The sequence below is a fragment of the Paramisgurnus dabryanus genome, chromosome 1 (assembly GCF_030506205.2).
Source record: "Paramisgurnus dabryanus chromosome 1, PD_genome_1.1, whole genome shotgun sequence".
NCBI lineage: Eukaryota > Metazoa > Chordata > Actinopteri > Cypriniformes > Cobitidae > Paramisgurnus > Paramisgurnus dabryanus.
Window position 1 is genome coordinate 51,110,437 of NC_133337.1, and position 16,234 is coordinate 51,126,670.

Genomic DNA, 16,234 nt, shown 5'->3' on the forward strand with positions numbered 1-16,234 from the left:
TAGATTTATTTTCATTGTGCATATTTGGACGTTAGTTTGTGGTATTTTTACTGAAATGTCCTGTTTACGCATTAAGAGACTTTTATTTTGAAACCCTGGAGTCTACTGTTTAACACGACTGTCTTATTTGTTTCACACTTTACGTTTTCAATACACTGGAATGAAATTGAACTACACACGTGTCATGTTCACGCAAACAGACATATATTTTTAAAACATGACTGTACACCGAAGAGGAATCACTAAAAACTCAGAAAGTAGCGCCATTGAAAAAAAAATTAAGAGGTAAAAATTTCGATTTCTGAAGCTTAAGCAAAATTAAATATGCATTGCAATCTAGTATCAGCGATGCAGTTTGAAAAACACGTCTACATATATAATCCTTAAATAAAGTTGTAGAATGGAAGAAAATTATGATATTTATTTGTGTAAGTTAGTTCCCTGTTTCTTTGTGCCATCTGACAGTTGAATCTATTACATTATAGCGGCGAACACCTGCATTGCAGTGTATGTATTTGTGTGTGTGTCACACTGTATGTTTGTCATTTAAGGGGAAATGCACAAAGACAGGCCTCTTCTTGGAAAGATAATGTGACCATCCCGATTATGATATTGCTTGCCACTGGATTAGTGAGCTGGATGTATTACACGTGGACTGATGACAGGATACAAACTTTGGTTTCAAGAGGGGAGCTCCTCACTCAGGCCAGAGTCTTCACTGTTGACTGCTCGGAGGACTACAAGAAGTACAAAGTCTTTCCAGGTATACAGGTGATTTCTTTTCTGCAGTTAATTCATCTACAACTGCTTAATATATGCAAATTAATTATTACAGTATGTTACTTTAATGCATTTGGCAGATGTTTTTATTCATTTACTGAAATCATTTGGAATATTGCGCAGTATGCATATGGTAGTGGTTTGCAATAACTGAATGATTTTAAAGCAACACTATGTAGTTTTTTTACCTTTAAATAATGCCTCTAAAATTATTTCAGTGATAGAACAACTTTTAACTGGACAAATTGTACTGTTGCTGCAACCTGAGCAGCCTCCTAGCTGCTACAAGCACACTCTGAAAGTGGCGGTGGAGGGTAGGAAACACAGCCCCGCCCCTCCCCCTGCCTGCAGAAGAGTGTCTGATACCAGGCACTGTTGCACTTTTCAACCCCATGGGGGAGCTGTAAGTCATTTTTACATGGAAACTACATAGTGTTGCTTTAATAGTACATTTTTAGTGCACAGATGAAGCCTACGTTTTAACCTCATGCTCTGTTTGAACAAAGTCAGCACCTATGCATATCATTGTTGTAAATCATAAAGTGATGTTTGGTGGGAGGTAGGCCAGAATTGTGATTGACAATCTGGATTTTCCCGCATGGGACTCATTACTACACCTTACTACACCGTCTTCAAAAAGCTGTAGGCACCGCAAACAAAGCAAATGCTGAGATTAACAACCCGTCCCTTGGTTCTAGTTCATCCCACACTATTTACACTAGTTGCAAATGAGCTGTGGGAATGGAAATTAAAAGAGAGCTAATAATTTGGCCTGAAGCTGACTGGAGCAGTATGCTGTGTTAGGAACTTTGGGGTTTTTTCTAATTCCAACTTTCCTGTTTTCCTCACTCTTTCTGCACAGAAACGGACAAAACATTTTTAATAGATTTGATGCCTCTCTAAGCTGCTGCCACTAAACACTGTCAGATCCAAGTAGTGCTTGTTGCATGGGCGGATTGGCCATCTGGCAATTCTGGCAAATGCCAGAGTGGCCAGGCCATTTTATTTATGTGTGCCAGTGAGATTTTTGTATATAAAGTAAACCGGTTCAGAGGTTTTGCAGATGCTGGGGCGAACTGGTCATCTGGAGCCCTGGGAGTTTTTCCAGTGGGCTGCTTGGCAATGTTCGCTGGTATGCACCCTAGTTATAGAGAAATAATAATAATGATTACAATACTGTGTTTTTTTTTTCTTGAGGTTTTTTTGTTCATGGTTAGGAAGCTCTCATTGGCAGATAGTTCAAATGCATCATTTTATAATAAATATAATTTCCTATAAGTATCATTTATGTTGGGCCAGTTTGTTGTGGCGTGTTGCCTGCAGGGTGTGGTGGGCCGCATTGGGTGAGAAAGTACAGGGACACTTTTTAGTCCCAGTCTGCCCCTGGCTTGTTGAATCCCCCCAGATCTGTTTTCAAGAACCTGTTTGCATTGACTCCCAAGAAGATAGTCAGTTTAGGTCAGCGCTCGTAATTTCTTCCAGCTCTTGCCATTTTTGAGCAGAGATTTGTTTACTTGTATTTTAATTTTTTTTAATCTGTTGCATCACTATTATTACATTGTCAAAGGATCAGAATGAATTCTTGGCTTCTTTCTTTGGTTTACTGCTGCTTTTGGCACCTTTTCTTTCCTGTGCAATGACGACTCAGTCAAGTTAAGCTTTTGTCTTACTTGCTCTTCATAAACAAGTGGATGCAATTTGACCAAAGCCACCTGCTTTATAAGATGATGCCAAATTAACAAACAGCAAATTAATTTTGCAAGTTTTTTTCCCCAGATTGTGTCATAACAGTGTAAAGAGAGAATTTAACTGGGACTTATCATTTAAAAAGTGTCATCATTTGAAATTAATTGATACGAGAGTGTGATGTGTGTTGTCCTCAGGTTGCACCCCGACTAAATGTGGCAGAGCCGTTTCAGACATTGTCGTGACTTTGGAGGAGGCACAAAAGCTGAGAAGGTACACACACTGGTTTGCTTTACTAGATTCAAGATTCAATGCTTTATTGGCATGATAAAAACAGTTTAGATTATGAAACCATTACCTTAAAGGAATAGTCCATCCAAAAATGAAAATTCTGTCATCATTTACTCCCCCTTACACTGTTTTAAACCTGTATGAGTTTCTTTGTTCTGTTGAACACAAAAGATGATATTTTAATAAATGATGGTAAGCACAAAGTTGATGGTACCCAGTGAATTCCATAGTATTTGTTTATCATACTATGGATGTCAATGGGTATCACCAGCCTTGTGGTTTCCATCAATTATCAAAATATTTTCTTTTGTGTTCAGCAGAAGAAAAAAACTCAACTTAAATATACATTAAAATATACATATTGTTATATTTATGAGAAAATGTCATAGACTTCCTAATCCTGACTTTTTTTATTTGACCAATTTATTAGCTGGTTTAAAAAAATTGGTATGGCCAATTGGCCACATCTGCTCAAACACACATAGACAAGCATCTTGAAACATTAAACACTCTTTAAAAAACATACTGTATGTTCTCTTTTGGTCTACAGGTTAGCTGAGCAAGGATTATCACTGGCTGGATCAGATGGTGGGGTGAGTAGACGCTTTTCAGTTTTTTTTAAATGTAGTAGTTGGTCATTCATGTGAGCCAGCTAGTTAAGAACAGTAGATGGCAGTATACACTATGGTTTGGACCACAGGTATGATTTTTCAATGCCTCTTGATGCGTTGGCTCCATATTATCTGGAGTGATTTGAGTTTCTGCAGAGAAAACCACTTTTAATAAAGGAACAGTACATCACAAAAAATAAAAAAATGTGTTGTTGTTTTTAAACTTGAACTACTTTTCAGACCCCTTTAGTGATTTTTTTTAAAACTGTCTTTCTTTTACTTGTACATTTTATTTTATTTTACTTATTGATATGTTTTAGCATTATTTAAAATGTTGACATACATAAAAGAAGCCAAGCTAATATGTAATAAATAAATATTAAAATCGAGGCTATTAGTAGAACGTTCTTTGGCAGGCAACTCACAGACTCCATGGGGGCAACTTCATGTTGGAGACCAGAGCCGTTTCTCAATGTCAAGAAAGGATTCTCGTAAGCCAGAATTTCGAGGATGCTACGTCATCGACGTCTGATGTCGATGATCCTCGAAATTTCAGCCAAGGACTGAGTCCTTCGTTCAAGAAATATCCCATATACAGGAAAGGATGCATATGTGTATCCTTCGTGCTCTTCATGCGCTGAAATCACCCACAATCCTATGCGCGCAGCACCGAAAGCACACCTTTCAATCACGCAATGATGTGCACTTGCTAGCCTGTTCCATTTAACGTGTTCTCCGAATGCTTAAAAGGAGCCTCGCCTAGCCTCTGAAGGAAGTGACTTGTAAGGACTATTTCTGCCAAGGAAGTATCCTTGAGATTGAGAATTGGCTAAGGCAGTGGTTCTCAAACTGGGGGCTGCGAGATGGTGCCAGGGGGCCCCAGTTTTATGACATTTAATAAAATACATTAATTTATCATGAATTCTGTGTAATTAAACCTAAAAAAAATAAGGCTACTAACCAACAGCACTACTTTGTATACTTTAATATGTTTTGTCTTATTAAAATTTTACGTTTTAGAACAAATTTGTTATAAAAAATATTTAGGGGCCGCGAAGGAATGCACCATATAATGCACCATAGGGGGGCCGCACGCTGAAAAAGTTTGAGAACCACTGGTCTAAGGACTACTGAACAGTTCAGTAGAAGAAAGAATGCTGGGTAAAGCTGCAGTCTGGTGTTTTTCCTCTTTGTCGCCACCTCTGTTCGAAATCTGCAATTGCAGCTATTCGTGGAATTATCAACTTTACGTGGGTTGTACATCGGCACGGATAAACACAATGTATTGAGTAGAATCTGTCAATCACTGCGTCGCTGTGGATACTGTCATCCTTTTAAAAACTAAATACTGCGATTTAAAAACTAAATACTGCGTATTGGGATGATAAACTTTATAAACTAGTTAGATACTTTATTTATCCCAGTGGGAAACTTTACAGATCAATGGAAGATCGACTGGAGGAAGATAATAATATTAATTTATTTTCATTTATATTTGCTGTCATGTAATATTCTTATTACACCTCACGTGGGTAAGTTACACGCATCCACATATGTATTGTTTACAAACGAGGATGCGTTACTTGCATGGCGTTTATTTCTCTACATGTCGTGTATTAAATTCGCTATTATGTTATCTTGATAGTAAAGCCGCCTTTCCACTGCACACGACATACGGAAACGACAGTCGGAGTTCTCCCCCTAGTGGCAGTCGTAATGAAGTTTCAGTTTAATCGTATATGGGAGAGAAGCTCATTCTAGCGCAAGAGGCTTCATTCTAATATATTTACCATGCATGTGGAATAAATAAATGAATGCAAATCAATGAAACAATAAACAGCTATGCATATATGACAAAGATTGACAATATTTTTTGGAGAGAACATATGAAGACAAGATTAAAATAATTACATAAACAAATTAAATGAATAATGTATTATTATCAGTAATCAAAAGTTTTTTTAAAGGATTTAAATGTTACTAATAAAGTTAAATAAAAAGGATTAATAATTTTTACCTCACAAACAGTTTATGATTGGAATACAATGAAATACATAACTTCCAGTCGGCATATCGCATGCGGTTTAGTCGCGCAAGTTCAAATTTTTTAACGGATCCAATGCTCAAAACGGATCCGATATTTACGCATCCGCAGATGGTCGGCACTTCACGCAGACCCTTTAAGACTCTCCATAGGAAATGAATGACTTCCGGCTTATCGGCCGTCATTTGTCGTGTGCAGTGGAAAGGCGGCTTAAGGATGCACTACAGGATATTTTAAGTGTGTGCTGTAATATGATTATACGCGTTTACAGAAACACAGCATTAAAACATTACTAAAAACAGAAGCTAACCAATCAGTCGATGGAAGAAGAACAGCTTTTTATATAACTAAGCACTGCAGATGTTCACCAAGTGCTGTGGGAAAAGCTATAAATATCCACCTCCATCATCCTCACACGCAATATAACCTACTAGCCAGGTCTCCTTCTTTATGTGTGCAGAAGTGACGTAATGACACTAAGACATGCTCGAATTTCCCAAAAAAATCAACCAGTACCACTTGAATTAAAAATATTATTGCATGTTTACCGTTTTGAATCGAGCTAAGGCAAGCAGATAGTTTTTAATGCCAGGTTATGTTTTTTCTCAAAGTTTTTTTTTTGGGCTATTTCTAAACTCTGATAAGTGCCGGACTGTAGCTTTAACAAAGGTACACGTTAACAATTAGTTTTAATGAGTCATGTTCTCTCACTATTTACTTGTTTTGTTGTCCAACAACAGAAGCCCTTTTTTGGCATTCAGCTGTATTAAAATATAGTTTGTGACATTTCAGAGGATAAGAGAAATGTGACATAAATTTAAAATGCCAATGTAGTAGAAATGCAAATACAAGGTGATGACATCACTGATATGCTAATTACGTTATAACGTGATTTTGTGACATTTAGCGACTTTCCAAGAAGGCTTTAGTTACTTTCCATTGAAAATAGTTGGCACACTGAGTGATTAATAAAATAATGTACGTTTTAAGAGCGGAAGAAACCTTTGCGTATTTAAAGGGAACACAGCATGACATCATCATCATCATCATCAGCTGCTAAAATTAAATTTAGTGGTTGTAAAGGATTAAGCGAAGCTCACTAGTTTATCCTTGCACTGTTTTATGGAAAACAGAAGAAAATAACAGCAGAAAAAAGCAATTAATAAAACACAACCCTGTTTACAATCTAAACCATCACAGACTGTGTGGATTACATTCTTTTTAGCGTACTGCGTCCATCTGTTGACATTTACTATAGGTAAATATAAAAGCTACATTGTTTTACTCTATAGATTAAAACTTGCAAGGTAAAAACCTGGTATTTCCAGACAAAAAGGGCTTTTTTAAATTGTGTGATTTATTAAGTTGTAAGAGGGTGCATTGGAGCAGTCATGGTCAGGTTCTGTAATGCAGATAAGCTCCATCATATTAATTCATGAAGTGTGTGGAGACAGAGACCAGGGAATAGCAGTATGTAGAGGCGTCCATCTGTTGACCTTATGATACACTCTGAATATCAACAAGCAAAGCAGAGAAACATCTATTAAACCTCTTTAAAACCATACAGTCTAACCCTCAGGACAGCAGCAGGTCCTCATGGGGACTCCTTTTGAATTTATTCAGACCAAAGCCGCACAGAAAACTTTAGTTTGACTTTTACTTTGATTTTCCCCACAGTTTATATTCTTTATTTCCCTCTTGTTGTGTACAGGCATCCATCCTGGACCTTCACTCTGGGGCTCTGTCGATGGGGAAGCAGTTTGTGAATGTCTACAGGTGAGCAATCCATCAGGCGAGACTTTGCATGCGGCATGCCAACAGTAAGCCCTGTCTGCAGCAAAGGAAACATCAGTGGCATGTTGATCTGTCAAAATCGCACCTTTATCAGTCTGTTTTTGAGGTGCATTTCATGTGAACATCAAAGTAAGCCCTTGGGCCTGAGGAACATAGCCGAAATCAATGGATTCAGTGACGAAATGGCTTTCCAGTGCCGTCCGCTTAAGATCTTTATCCATAACACCTGGAATTTTTTACTTATTTCATTTGAAGAGCTTTACACTTTTGTTCCCACACACATGCGGGTAACGTGTTTAGCCCTGGCAAATGAAATGTACAGCTGGTGTGAGTTGGCAGGCTTGTGGTGAAGCTTTAGTTTTCTGTGTGTGCATCTATCACGGTTGTATTTTGAAATGGCTGTGGAAATTGAATAGCTGCCTTCCCACATTTGCATATGGTGCGGTGTCTCATACTGGTTTACTTCATTGGTTTGTGTCATTCAACTCGATATGTTTTTATCCCCAGATATTTTAAGGATCAGATAAGAGATGTTTTCACTGAGGAAGATTTTCAGCTATACAGGTGAGTGATGTGGAAATGAGTTAAGTTTGTTGAAGAGCTCAGATGCAAAGGCCGCTAAATGCCACCTCCATCAAAAATGATATTAACTGAATGCTCTCGGCATGTATTACACTTTCTTAAAAATACTTTCACTTAAAATCTGCTTTATCCCGCCCTCAGGCAATTCATTAAGGCTGCTTTGTTGACATAATCCGTTAAAGGAGACATTTCACAAGACATTTTTAAGATGTCAAATAAATCTTTGGTGACCCCAGAGTACATATGTGAAGTTTTAGCTCAAAATACCCCACAGCTAGTTTATTATAACATGGTAAAATTGCCACTTTGTAGGTGTGAGCAAAAATGTGCCGTTTTTGGGTGTGTCTTTTTAAATGCGAATGAGCTGAAATCTGCACTAAATGGCAGTGCTGTGGTTGGATAATGCAGATTTAGGGGCTGTATTATTCCCTTCTGACATCACAAGGGGAGCCAGATTTCAATGACATATTTTTTTCACATGCTTGCAGAGAATGCTTTACCAAAACTAAGCTACTGGGTTTGATCTTTTACAAATTTTCTAAGTTGATAGAAGCACTGGGGACCCAATTATAGCACTTAAAGGCAGGGTGCATGATTAAAAAAAAAAACTTTGGGAAAGGGAGTCGGGCCAAGTACCAAATCACACTTGTAGCCAATCAGCAGTAAGGGCGTGTCTACTAATCGCCATCGTTGCCTGGGTTGCGTATGTATGGGGCGGGTCTGTCAAAGGTCCAGATTTTATTGGGATGGGGTGTGTTTGTTTTGGTGATTTCAAATGTCAACATTGGCTTTCAGAGATAATGCACCCCGCCTTTAAACATGGAAATCCGCTTTTCATGATATGTCCCCTTTAAATATTGCAGTGATTGTTTTTTCAGCAAAGTCCTCTAAGTGCACAGAAGAAGAATAGAGTGCTGTAGGGATGATGTATTTTTGTAGGCTAACCTGGAAGTTAACGGGACACTGGTTCCATTGCAAAAAAGCCCATTGTTTTTTCCCATATAATTTTGGTTTATTGCAAAAAATAGGCTCTGTGTTCAGCAAAAGTTTATTGATGCTTACATGTTTTGTCCAACAAGTTAGTCTTCACTGATGAACACAACTTCTTTTATGAATTTAATGTCAAAATTTGCCATTTACACTCATCTGTGAACATTATCTTGTTGGACAAAACATGAATTAATCCAAAAGTGTATGGGAAAAATTAATGGGCTTTTTAAGCAAGTGAACCAGTGTCCCGCTAACTTTCAGGGTTGGCCTACAAAAATCGGCCATACCTGCGGTACTCTATTAGATGAATGACAGTGCATGTATATCAAGGTGCATGAGTTTTTTACCTGATTTACAGAATATTTGAGGATTTGACCAAATGTTTAAGCCTTATACCTTTATTCAGAAAGGACAGTGAAGAGAGACTTTTTAAAAGTGGAGATGTAGTACTTAGAGGGATTTGCAGCGAAAGACAATCAAATTAGTTACATACCAATGAAATGACTTGTGTGACATTTGTAAAAATAAGATATTTAAATTATTGACTAATAACTATCATTGCCATTAAAGTACAAATACTCAACCTAAACATAAAAAAATGCTCATTTACAAGAAAATGTGTGAGGCGCACGTAGAGGGTTTTGCATCTGAGATCTTTATTCAATTTCAAGAAAATTCATATTGACCAAAATAGTTGTGAATTAATTTGTTATTCTTTCCTTTTCGACAACAGTGATGTACGTGGGCGAATTCAAATGGCGATAGCTGAAACTTTTGGTCTGGACTCCTCACAGATGTACCTCACCAAACCCACCTTCTTCTCAGGCATCAACAGCAGCTCTGCCAAAACTACTCATGATGAGTACTGGCACCCGCACATTGATAAGGTAAAACTCACACATAACACTTTAATGTCTAACGTTGAGCTCATATCTCAGGAATGTTAAAGAACTCCGTTTACTCCACATCTAATGTTCTGAAACTGCCAATCATGTTGAACAGGGACCATAAATACCTCCATGCACTCAAGCCCAGATGTTTTGAACTACTGTAGCTTTAATAGGCCATATTATTGCAAATTTGACATTTTATAAATACCTAATGTTTCACATCATATTAGTTCAGTGATTAGAAATGTAAAGCAGAACTTTAAATGCATGTCTTGGGAGGTATGCAGTCAGTTGAAAGACGACAAAAAGGATTCGGATATAAATAATGGATCTATATCAATATTCACATTGGCTAATTTATACAGATATGAAATTTGTAGGCACTTTGCTCCTTTGGTTCAAGCATATTTGAATATCTTTGATTTCTCTTCATTGTAAATGGACACGCTCAAAACAATAAAGTTTGGAAGCAAAAGTCCTAAACTTTTTATTCAACCTGATCTTAAATGGTTTTTTAGCACAGCGACGTTGCCTTTAAAAGACATGAATTACTTTTGAAATGAAGCAGAATGGTGAATCGTAATGTTCCTACATCACTTTTGAACTGTTGAAATGAGGTCTGGTCTGGAGGGGATCTGATATCAAGGCTTCATTTATGGCTGGCCTTTAAAACTAAAGCTTTGATCTCAGAGTTGGTTGTACATGTATGAGTATGGCGATCCGGGTGATTAAATCAAAAGTTAATTTTACTTCGCAGGCAAGTTTTGTATGTTTGGCTTTAACGCATCAGAGGAATAAACTGCTTACATTAAATTTGTATTCTTTTATATTGTGCATGAGAAACAAACAGACTTTGCGAAGGTCATTGTAGCTCTCTTATTTTTTTAAATTGTACCATTTCAACATTGTTTGGCGTTTGCTTCGCGTCGTGCCACATTACCATCTTGGGTTTGCATGATTTTCTTTAATTCAAAATCCCGTCGTCAAGTATTCCTTACTTATAAATACAAAAAATGTGTGCAATTATTAGTGAATGAGACCAAATATTTGCACTTCCAAAGCACAACTTTCAGGAATACGTCGGTTTAACTCAAGTGTTAATTAACAAAGTTAAAAGTCTGAAATGATGGGCAGAGAACTGACGCCTTTGTGTTTTGGGCTCCCTAAAGGGTTTTTCTGTATAAAGCAGGGCATGTTTAAAGTCCAAGGGACGCTGTTAAAAGTCTTACACAGTCAGGAAATCTTAGGTTTACCCGAGTGCTCCAGTTTTTAAATTCTCCACCATAGCTATAGTAATAAAATGTATGAGTTGATGAATAAATAAAGAAATCTGCTTAACAGAGATTTTTCTTAAAATATTATTTAAAAGACATGCACAAATGAGATCATGGCTTCTAATCATTGCTTGGATTTAAATTATGCATGCAATCTCCTGAATAATATTTCAGACTCGTGCTGGGATTTGAACTGTATGAGGTTATAGAGAAAAGATAAATATTACATTAACATATACATTTGGCATATGCTTTTATCCAAAACAACTTGCAGTGCATTCAATCCATACCTTTCTTTCAGTATTTGTGTTCCTTCAAACCCACAGCTTTTGCTGTGCAAACATAATGCTCGACCAATGGGAACATAAGTATATGTTTTTTCTTTTGTTTTATAGGAGACCTATGGATCATTTGATTACACATCATTACTGTACTTATCCGATTATGGTGTGGACTTTGGCGGTGGTCGGTTTGTCTTCATGGACTCCAGTAGCAACAAAACTGTGGAGCCACGTGCTGGTAAATCTAAACAGTAACACACATCAACTTGGTCTGGTATACAACTGCATTGCAATGTAGGTTTTGTAGGTTTGAATATTTATCCAAAAATATGAGAAAATGTATCATCTTTTGATTGATTGGCCAGAGTGATAACCACATCCCACCCACCTCACTGGTTAAGCAAGTGTTGCTTTGTTGTGCTGGCAAGGATGTTCAACCAAACTAAATAATGTATGCATTGTGCTGTAGTGTTTACTGGTTTATACACTAGTCAACATTTGAAGTGGATGAAAAAAGTTCATCTAAGCTGTTCAAAGACAAGAGCGTGAATTGGGAATTGGTTTTATGAACTTTTATGAAAGGTTTGGATCCACTTCAAATGCTAACTGGTGTATTTATAGTATGGTTGATCCAAAAATGAAGGTTCTGTTATCATTTACTCACCCTTACATCACCTGAAAATCACAAAATGATGTTTGTCTAGTATTTTTTTTCACGTTTATAGGTAAAAACACGTTTTTTTTTATAGGCTATAAACCTAATGTCTACTGGCAAGTTGTTTCATTCCTGTGCACTTATGTTTGTAGGCTACTGAAAGCTGCAATCCTGTAATCAAATATAGGGGTGTCATGATTCACCAAATCCTCGATTCGATTACATTTTCAATTCTGAGGTCACGATTCGATTCGAAAGCACAAAAAAATGCTATGCCATTTTTAGACTAGACTTTTATGAAATATAATATCTGACCTTGAACCCGGAAATGCCCTGCCATGTTAGTTGTGCTGCCAGTGAAAAAATATGGTACACGGACATACCTGATAAAATAAAACTTCCTTTCAGATGAACATCTGTCAGTACTTTGCAACTTAAAAATAGGCTTTTATTACCATCAGATTGTGAGACCAGGGTTTCCAGCAGAAAATTTGTTAGTTAAGGTGGTGAGGTTGGGGGTTCGTGGCAATCAAAGGGGCAGGGGGTACGCGTTATGATGAAAATTTAAATATTTTCATTTAAAACACTCAAATAAAACTTAATTTTGAAGAAACTATGACAGAAAATGAACACATACTAGATTATTAATGAATTAAATGTTTTTACCTCTAATGGGAATAGCTGTGTGATGAAGTGAAACTAAAGGGTTAATAAACACAAACTGAAGCAGATGTTGAAGAACGTCTGGCGAACGATAATAGATAGCGCAAAAATTGTAAAAACTGATTTTTTTCCACTTTTAATTACATTATCTTAAAGGAGTTTAACTAATGTAGCATGTAAATAATGCACATAAATAAAGTGAGCAAGAGTTCTCAACAATTATATCTAATCAACAGGCACGTGAAACCTAGCTATCAGGTTGCTCAAACAACAAAATCACCAGCTAACTTACTTTAAATTTGCAAGAACTATAGACTAATACAATAACAGGCTTAAATAAACCCCAAACATAAGTCCACTTACAGTTCTCACGGACACGTGTTTTATCAACTGGCTATCCTCCAGACATGACGGACCATTTCGGCCATGTCGTGCGCGTGCACGCTCACGGTGTGAAGCGCGGATGCGCTATATTCTGAGATGTTTTAACAACTTGCTAGTTATCCTCCAGATAGTGACTGTCCGGACCACGTCTTTCATTTCGACCATGTGGCGCGCGTGCCCGCTCGCGGTGTTACGAGCGTCCGCACTATTCTCCGAGACTCACTTGACGGTCTTTTTTGCAACGAATTTTATAAAAAAAAAATTTTTTTAACGACCTAGTTAAGGCGGTAGGGTTTCCCAGCTTAGGCGGGCCCGCCCGAACAAAAAATTGCTGCGGGAAACTCCTGGAGACTATACCCCAATAAGTCATGTTTAAATGCTGTCGTGAAACTTAAACAGATGTCCTGTCACAGACGCCATTCTGCTGTGCACGCATGTGTGCTTTGTTTTTTTCTTTCCCATGTAAAGAGCAGCTCGAGTGTTGTCTCCTGCATCTGCCGTGCTATCTTGACTGGCTGTAGCTAGCCAAGTTCGAGGAGGTTGACTCGTAGCACTCAGCACATGTTTTTTTTTTCCCGCTTGGCAAGCCGACTGGACGTGACATGGGGGCGTGGCAGCATCGACGATTCCATTTTTTTTATTCAAAGTTCAAGGTTGTGATTTTGATTCAAAATCAATCTTAATCAAATTTGCTTCTATATAAGCATCTAAAGTTTATTAACTTTTTTTGCCAAATCTGACTTTAACTCTTTCGCCGCCATTGACGAGATATCTCGTCAATTAAGAGAAAACGCTTCCCCGCCAATGACGAGATTTTCCGTCTTTCCGCAATACCGCTATTATCCACCAGGTGGATAATATACAACCCGGAAGTAGCGCCTCACGTGAAAGAACTCCTTGTATGTTTTAAAGATCGCTCTGCATCTGATCTCTATTAAAAGTCCTTCGCAAAAATGGGATTATCTCAGCTTTTTGCTTAAAATTGGGTGTTTTTGAAGAAACCTACCCATGTTTGAGAGGTGATTACAAGAGAACTTATTTTTTTAAAGCAGAGGGTCTGTTCTTTCATCTTATATCTTGTTTATTTATATATTTAAAGAAGAACATTTTCTGGAAGGCATTAAACTTTTTTGAAGATCATGAAAAATGCTGGCGCTGGCTGGCAACTTTTTTTTAAAAACGCTGGCGGGGAAAGGGTTAATGACAGACAATATTAAACACAGATTTTTTTATGCATTTTTACCAAAAAGGTTACCTCTTGCCATACAGGGTGTTAAATCTGCATCAAACCAGTCACATAACCGTGGCAACGCATGTGCGTATAATGAAATTGTCTATATACACAGAATACACAGAAAAATACAGGATATAGGGATTATTAGCACATCTCATTTGTGCAAAACAGTGCAAGTAGTGTACATACAGTACATTTCATGAGGTTATTATAAGTGGCGCTGTTTTTGCATCCTAAAGCATTAGCCTTGATTATCACTTTTTTATATCCATGCCAAGCACAAGCAACAGGATTTCAGTAAGTCTGTCACACAGATTACAGCCTTGATCTTTACAGCTCATTTTACATACAGTACCTTCTGCATGGACTTACGGTTTTGTTTTCTCAACCTGGCATTTTGTTAATGTCCCCCGATAACATGATCCACAAATAGCTGGCTGATTATTTGATTCTGCACAGACACGCTGTTATTTTGACTCGTGTATGCAAATTCATTTACCGTTCAGCTCTTTATTAGAACCTGTCATTTTTGAGTGAATAATATCTGCTGTTTTCCAACCCGGTTAAGGTGCACTTGGATAAAGTGGCATCATATGATGAAGAACTGTCTCTGAAATTTTTTTTCTGGCCTGCTGAGAGGGTTTTGCCACATACTGTACATAGCGTGACAATTGATCAGACGTTCCTCATCAAGCTGATTGGAGAGTTTTGACAGGTGAACGTGAGGGTAATGCAGATATGCTTTTGCGCTTTACCCCTAAACATACACAGGAGCCTGAATTATTTAAAAATATAAAAAAAAAACTGTGACAGATACAATGGAAAAAATAGAAATTCTCAGATTTTTCAGCATTAGTGTCACTTCTAGGATTAAAATACCCAAATGCATTATTCATCAGACCCTGATGTTTGCAGTACTTGAACACCTCACCCCTTCATCCCCCGCATGCCCCATTTCCAGTTAGGGCGCTACGTTTTGAATGTCTGCCTCCAGTTTTAAATAAATTGGGATACAGTGGGTTGGCTGCAGCAGCTGGAAAATGTTCCTGTTCTCCGAGTGGCATAAGCGACACGCTCCGACTATGTTGATTATCTGTCAGGTGTGGCTGATGAGCCTGTGATCTTGACTAAGGTAATTATTACTCTGATGGATAACTCTGTAGAGCAGCCTGTAATTATATCTAGATTCAGACTTACAATCAACCTCCCCCTTTACGAAGACCCAGAGGGAGGACAAATACCGGCATGTGTAGAGATGCACAAATATGAGTGTGAAGATAACGTCATACATGCGGAGATGAGGTCGGAGGGGACGTCTCTCAGGGATAAAGGCACTTTGGGTTTGTCACACTGGGAAAATTGAGGCCTGGCGCTCCAGTCCTGTGGGATCACGGTTGCTTTTTTCTGATTTGAGAGCCGCGGAGGACTGATGCACTCCTATCCCACAGAGCTCCTCGTATAATCAGCTCTAGCTGAGGGGGTTGAAAGTGGTGACAGGTGCATTTTTAGCGTCAGGTGGAAAAGCAAAAGCAAGTATTTTTTTGGCTGTGCTCACGTATAAGTTTTGTGGCAGATGAGAGAAAATGTGCACAGTTCAAAGAATACAGTGGGTTGGCAGCAGCAGCTGTGGTCTTTGATGTGCAAACAAATGACATTGAAGAAAATTTGATTTTTTTCCAAAATGATTTTAATGGAATTTTTCTCCCATAAAATAAATGTTTTGATGAATGCATCACTTTTGATTATAGCTGGATCTTTGCTATAAAAGCAAATTTTTAATGAATACAATTTTTTATTATTCATAATAATAATAATAATAAATTAATAAATACATAAATTATACATTTCGAGAGTTTGGTTCCAAAACACAATAAATCCATTTTGACTAATTTTGGTAAAAATGTGTTTTCTATACCAAGAAAGTGACAAGATGAAAACCACTATTTTCTGTTACAAACTTTCACATAGCATCTTTAGGTTATAATAACATTACAAATTAAAATCCATAATTTGATTTTCAAAGATTTATTATAAAATTAAAGATTATTGTTTCCGCTAAATGCAATAAATTCATG

At 37.5% G+C, this 16,234-nt stretch overlaps 1 protein-coding gene across 1 annotated transcript in view; it reads left to right on the forward strand.

Moving 5' to 3' along the window:
- Nucleotides 1-16,234, forward strand: part of ogfod3 (2-oxoglutarate and iron dependent oxygenase domain containing 3) — a 24,040-nt gene continuing 7,806 nt past the window's right edge. Inside the window, exons 1-8 of the mRNA XM_065262712.2 lie at nucleotides 1-285; nucleotides 552-763; nucleotides 2,664-2,739; nucleotides 3,308-3,350; nucleotides 7,124-7,188; nucleotides 7,714-7,770; nucleotides 9,512-9,665; nucleotides 11,338-11,461. Coding sequence (XP_065118784.2) covers nucleotides 218-285; nucleotides 552-763; nucleotides 2,664-2,739; nucleotides 3,308-3,350; nucleotides 7,124-7,188; nucleotides 7,714-7,770; nucleotides 9,512-9,665; nucleotides 11,338-11,461 — 799 coding nt within the window. The 5' untranslated portion in view covers nucleotides 1-217. The remainder of the gene's footprint in view (nucleotides 286-551; nucleotides 764-2,663; nucleotides 2,740-3,307; nucleotides 3,351-7,123; nucleotides 7,189-7,713; nucleotides 7,771-9,511; nucleotides 9,666-11,337; nucleotides 11,462-16,234) is intronic.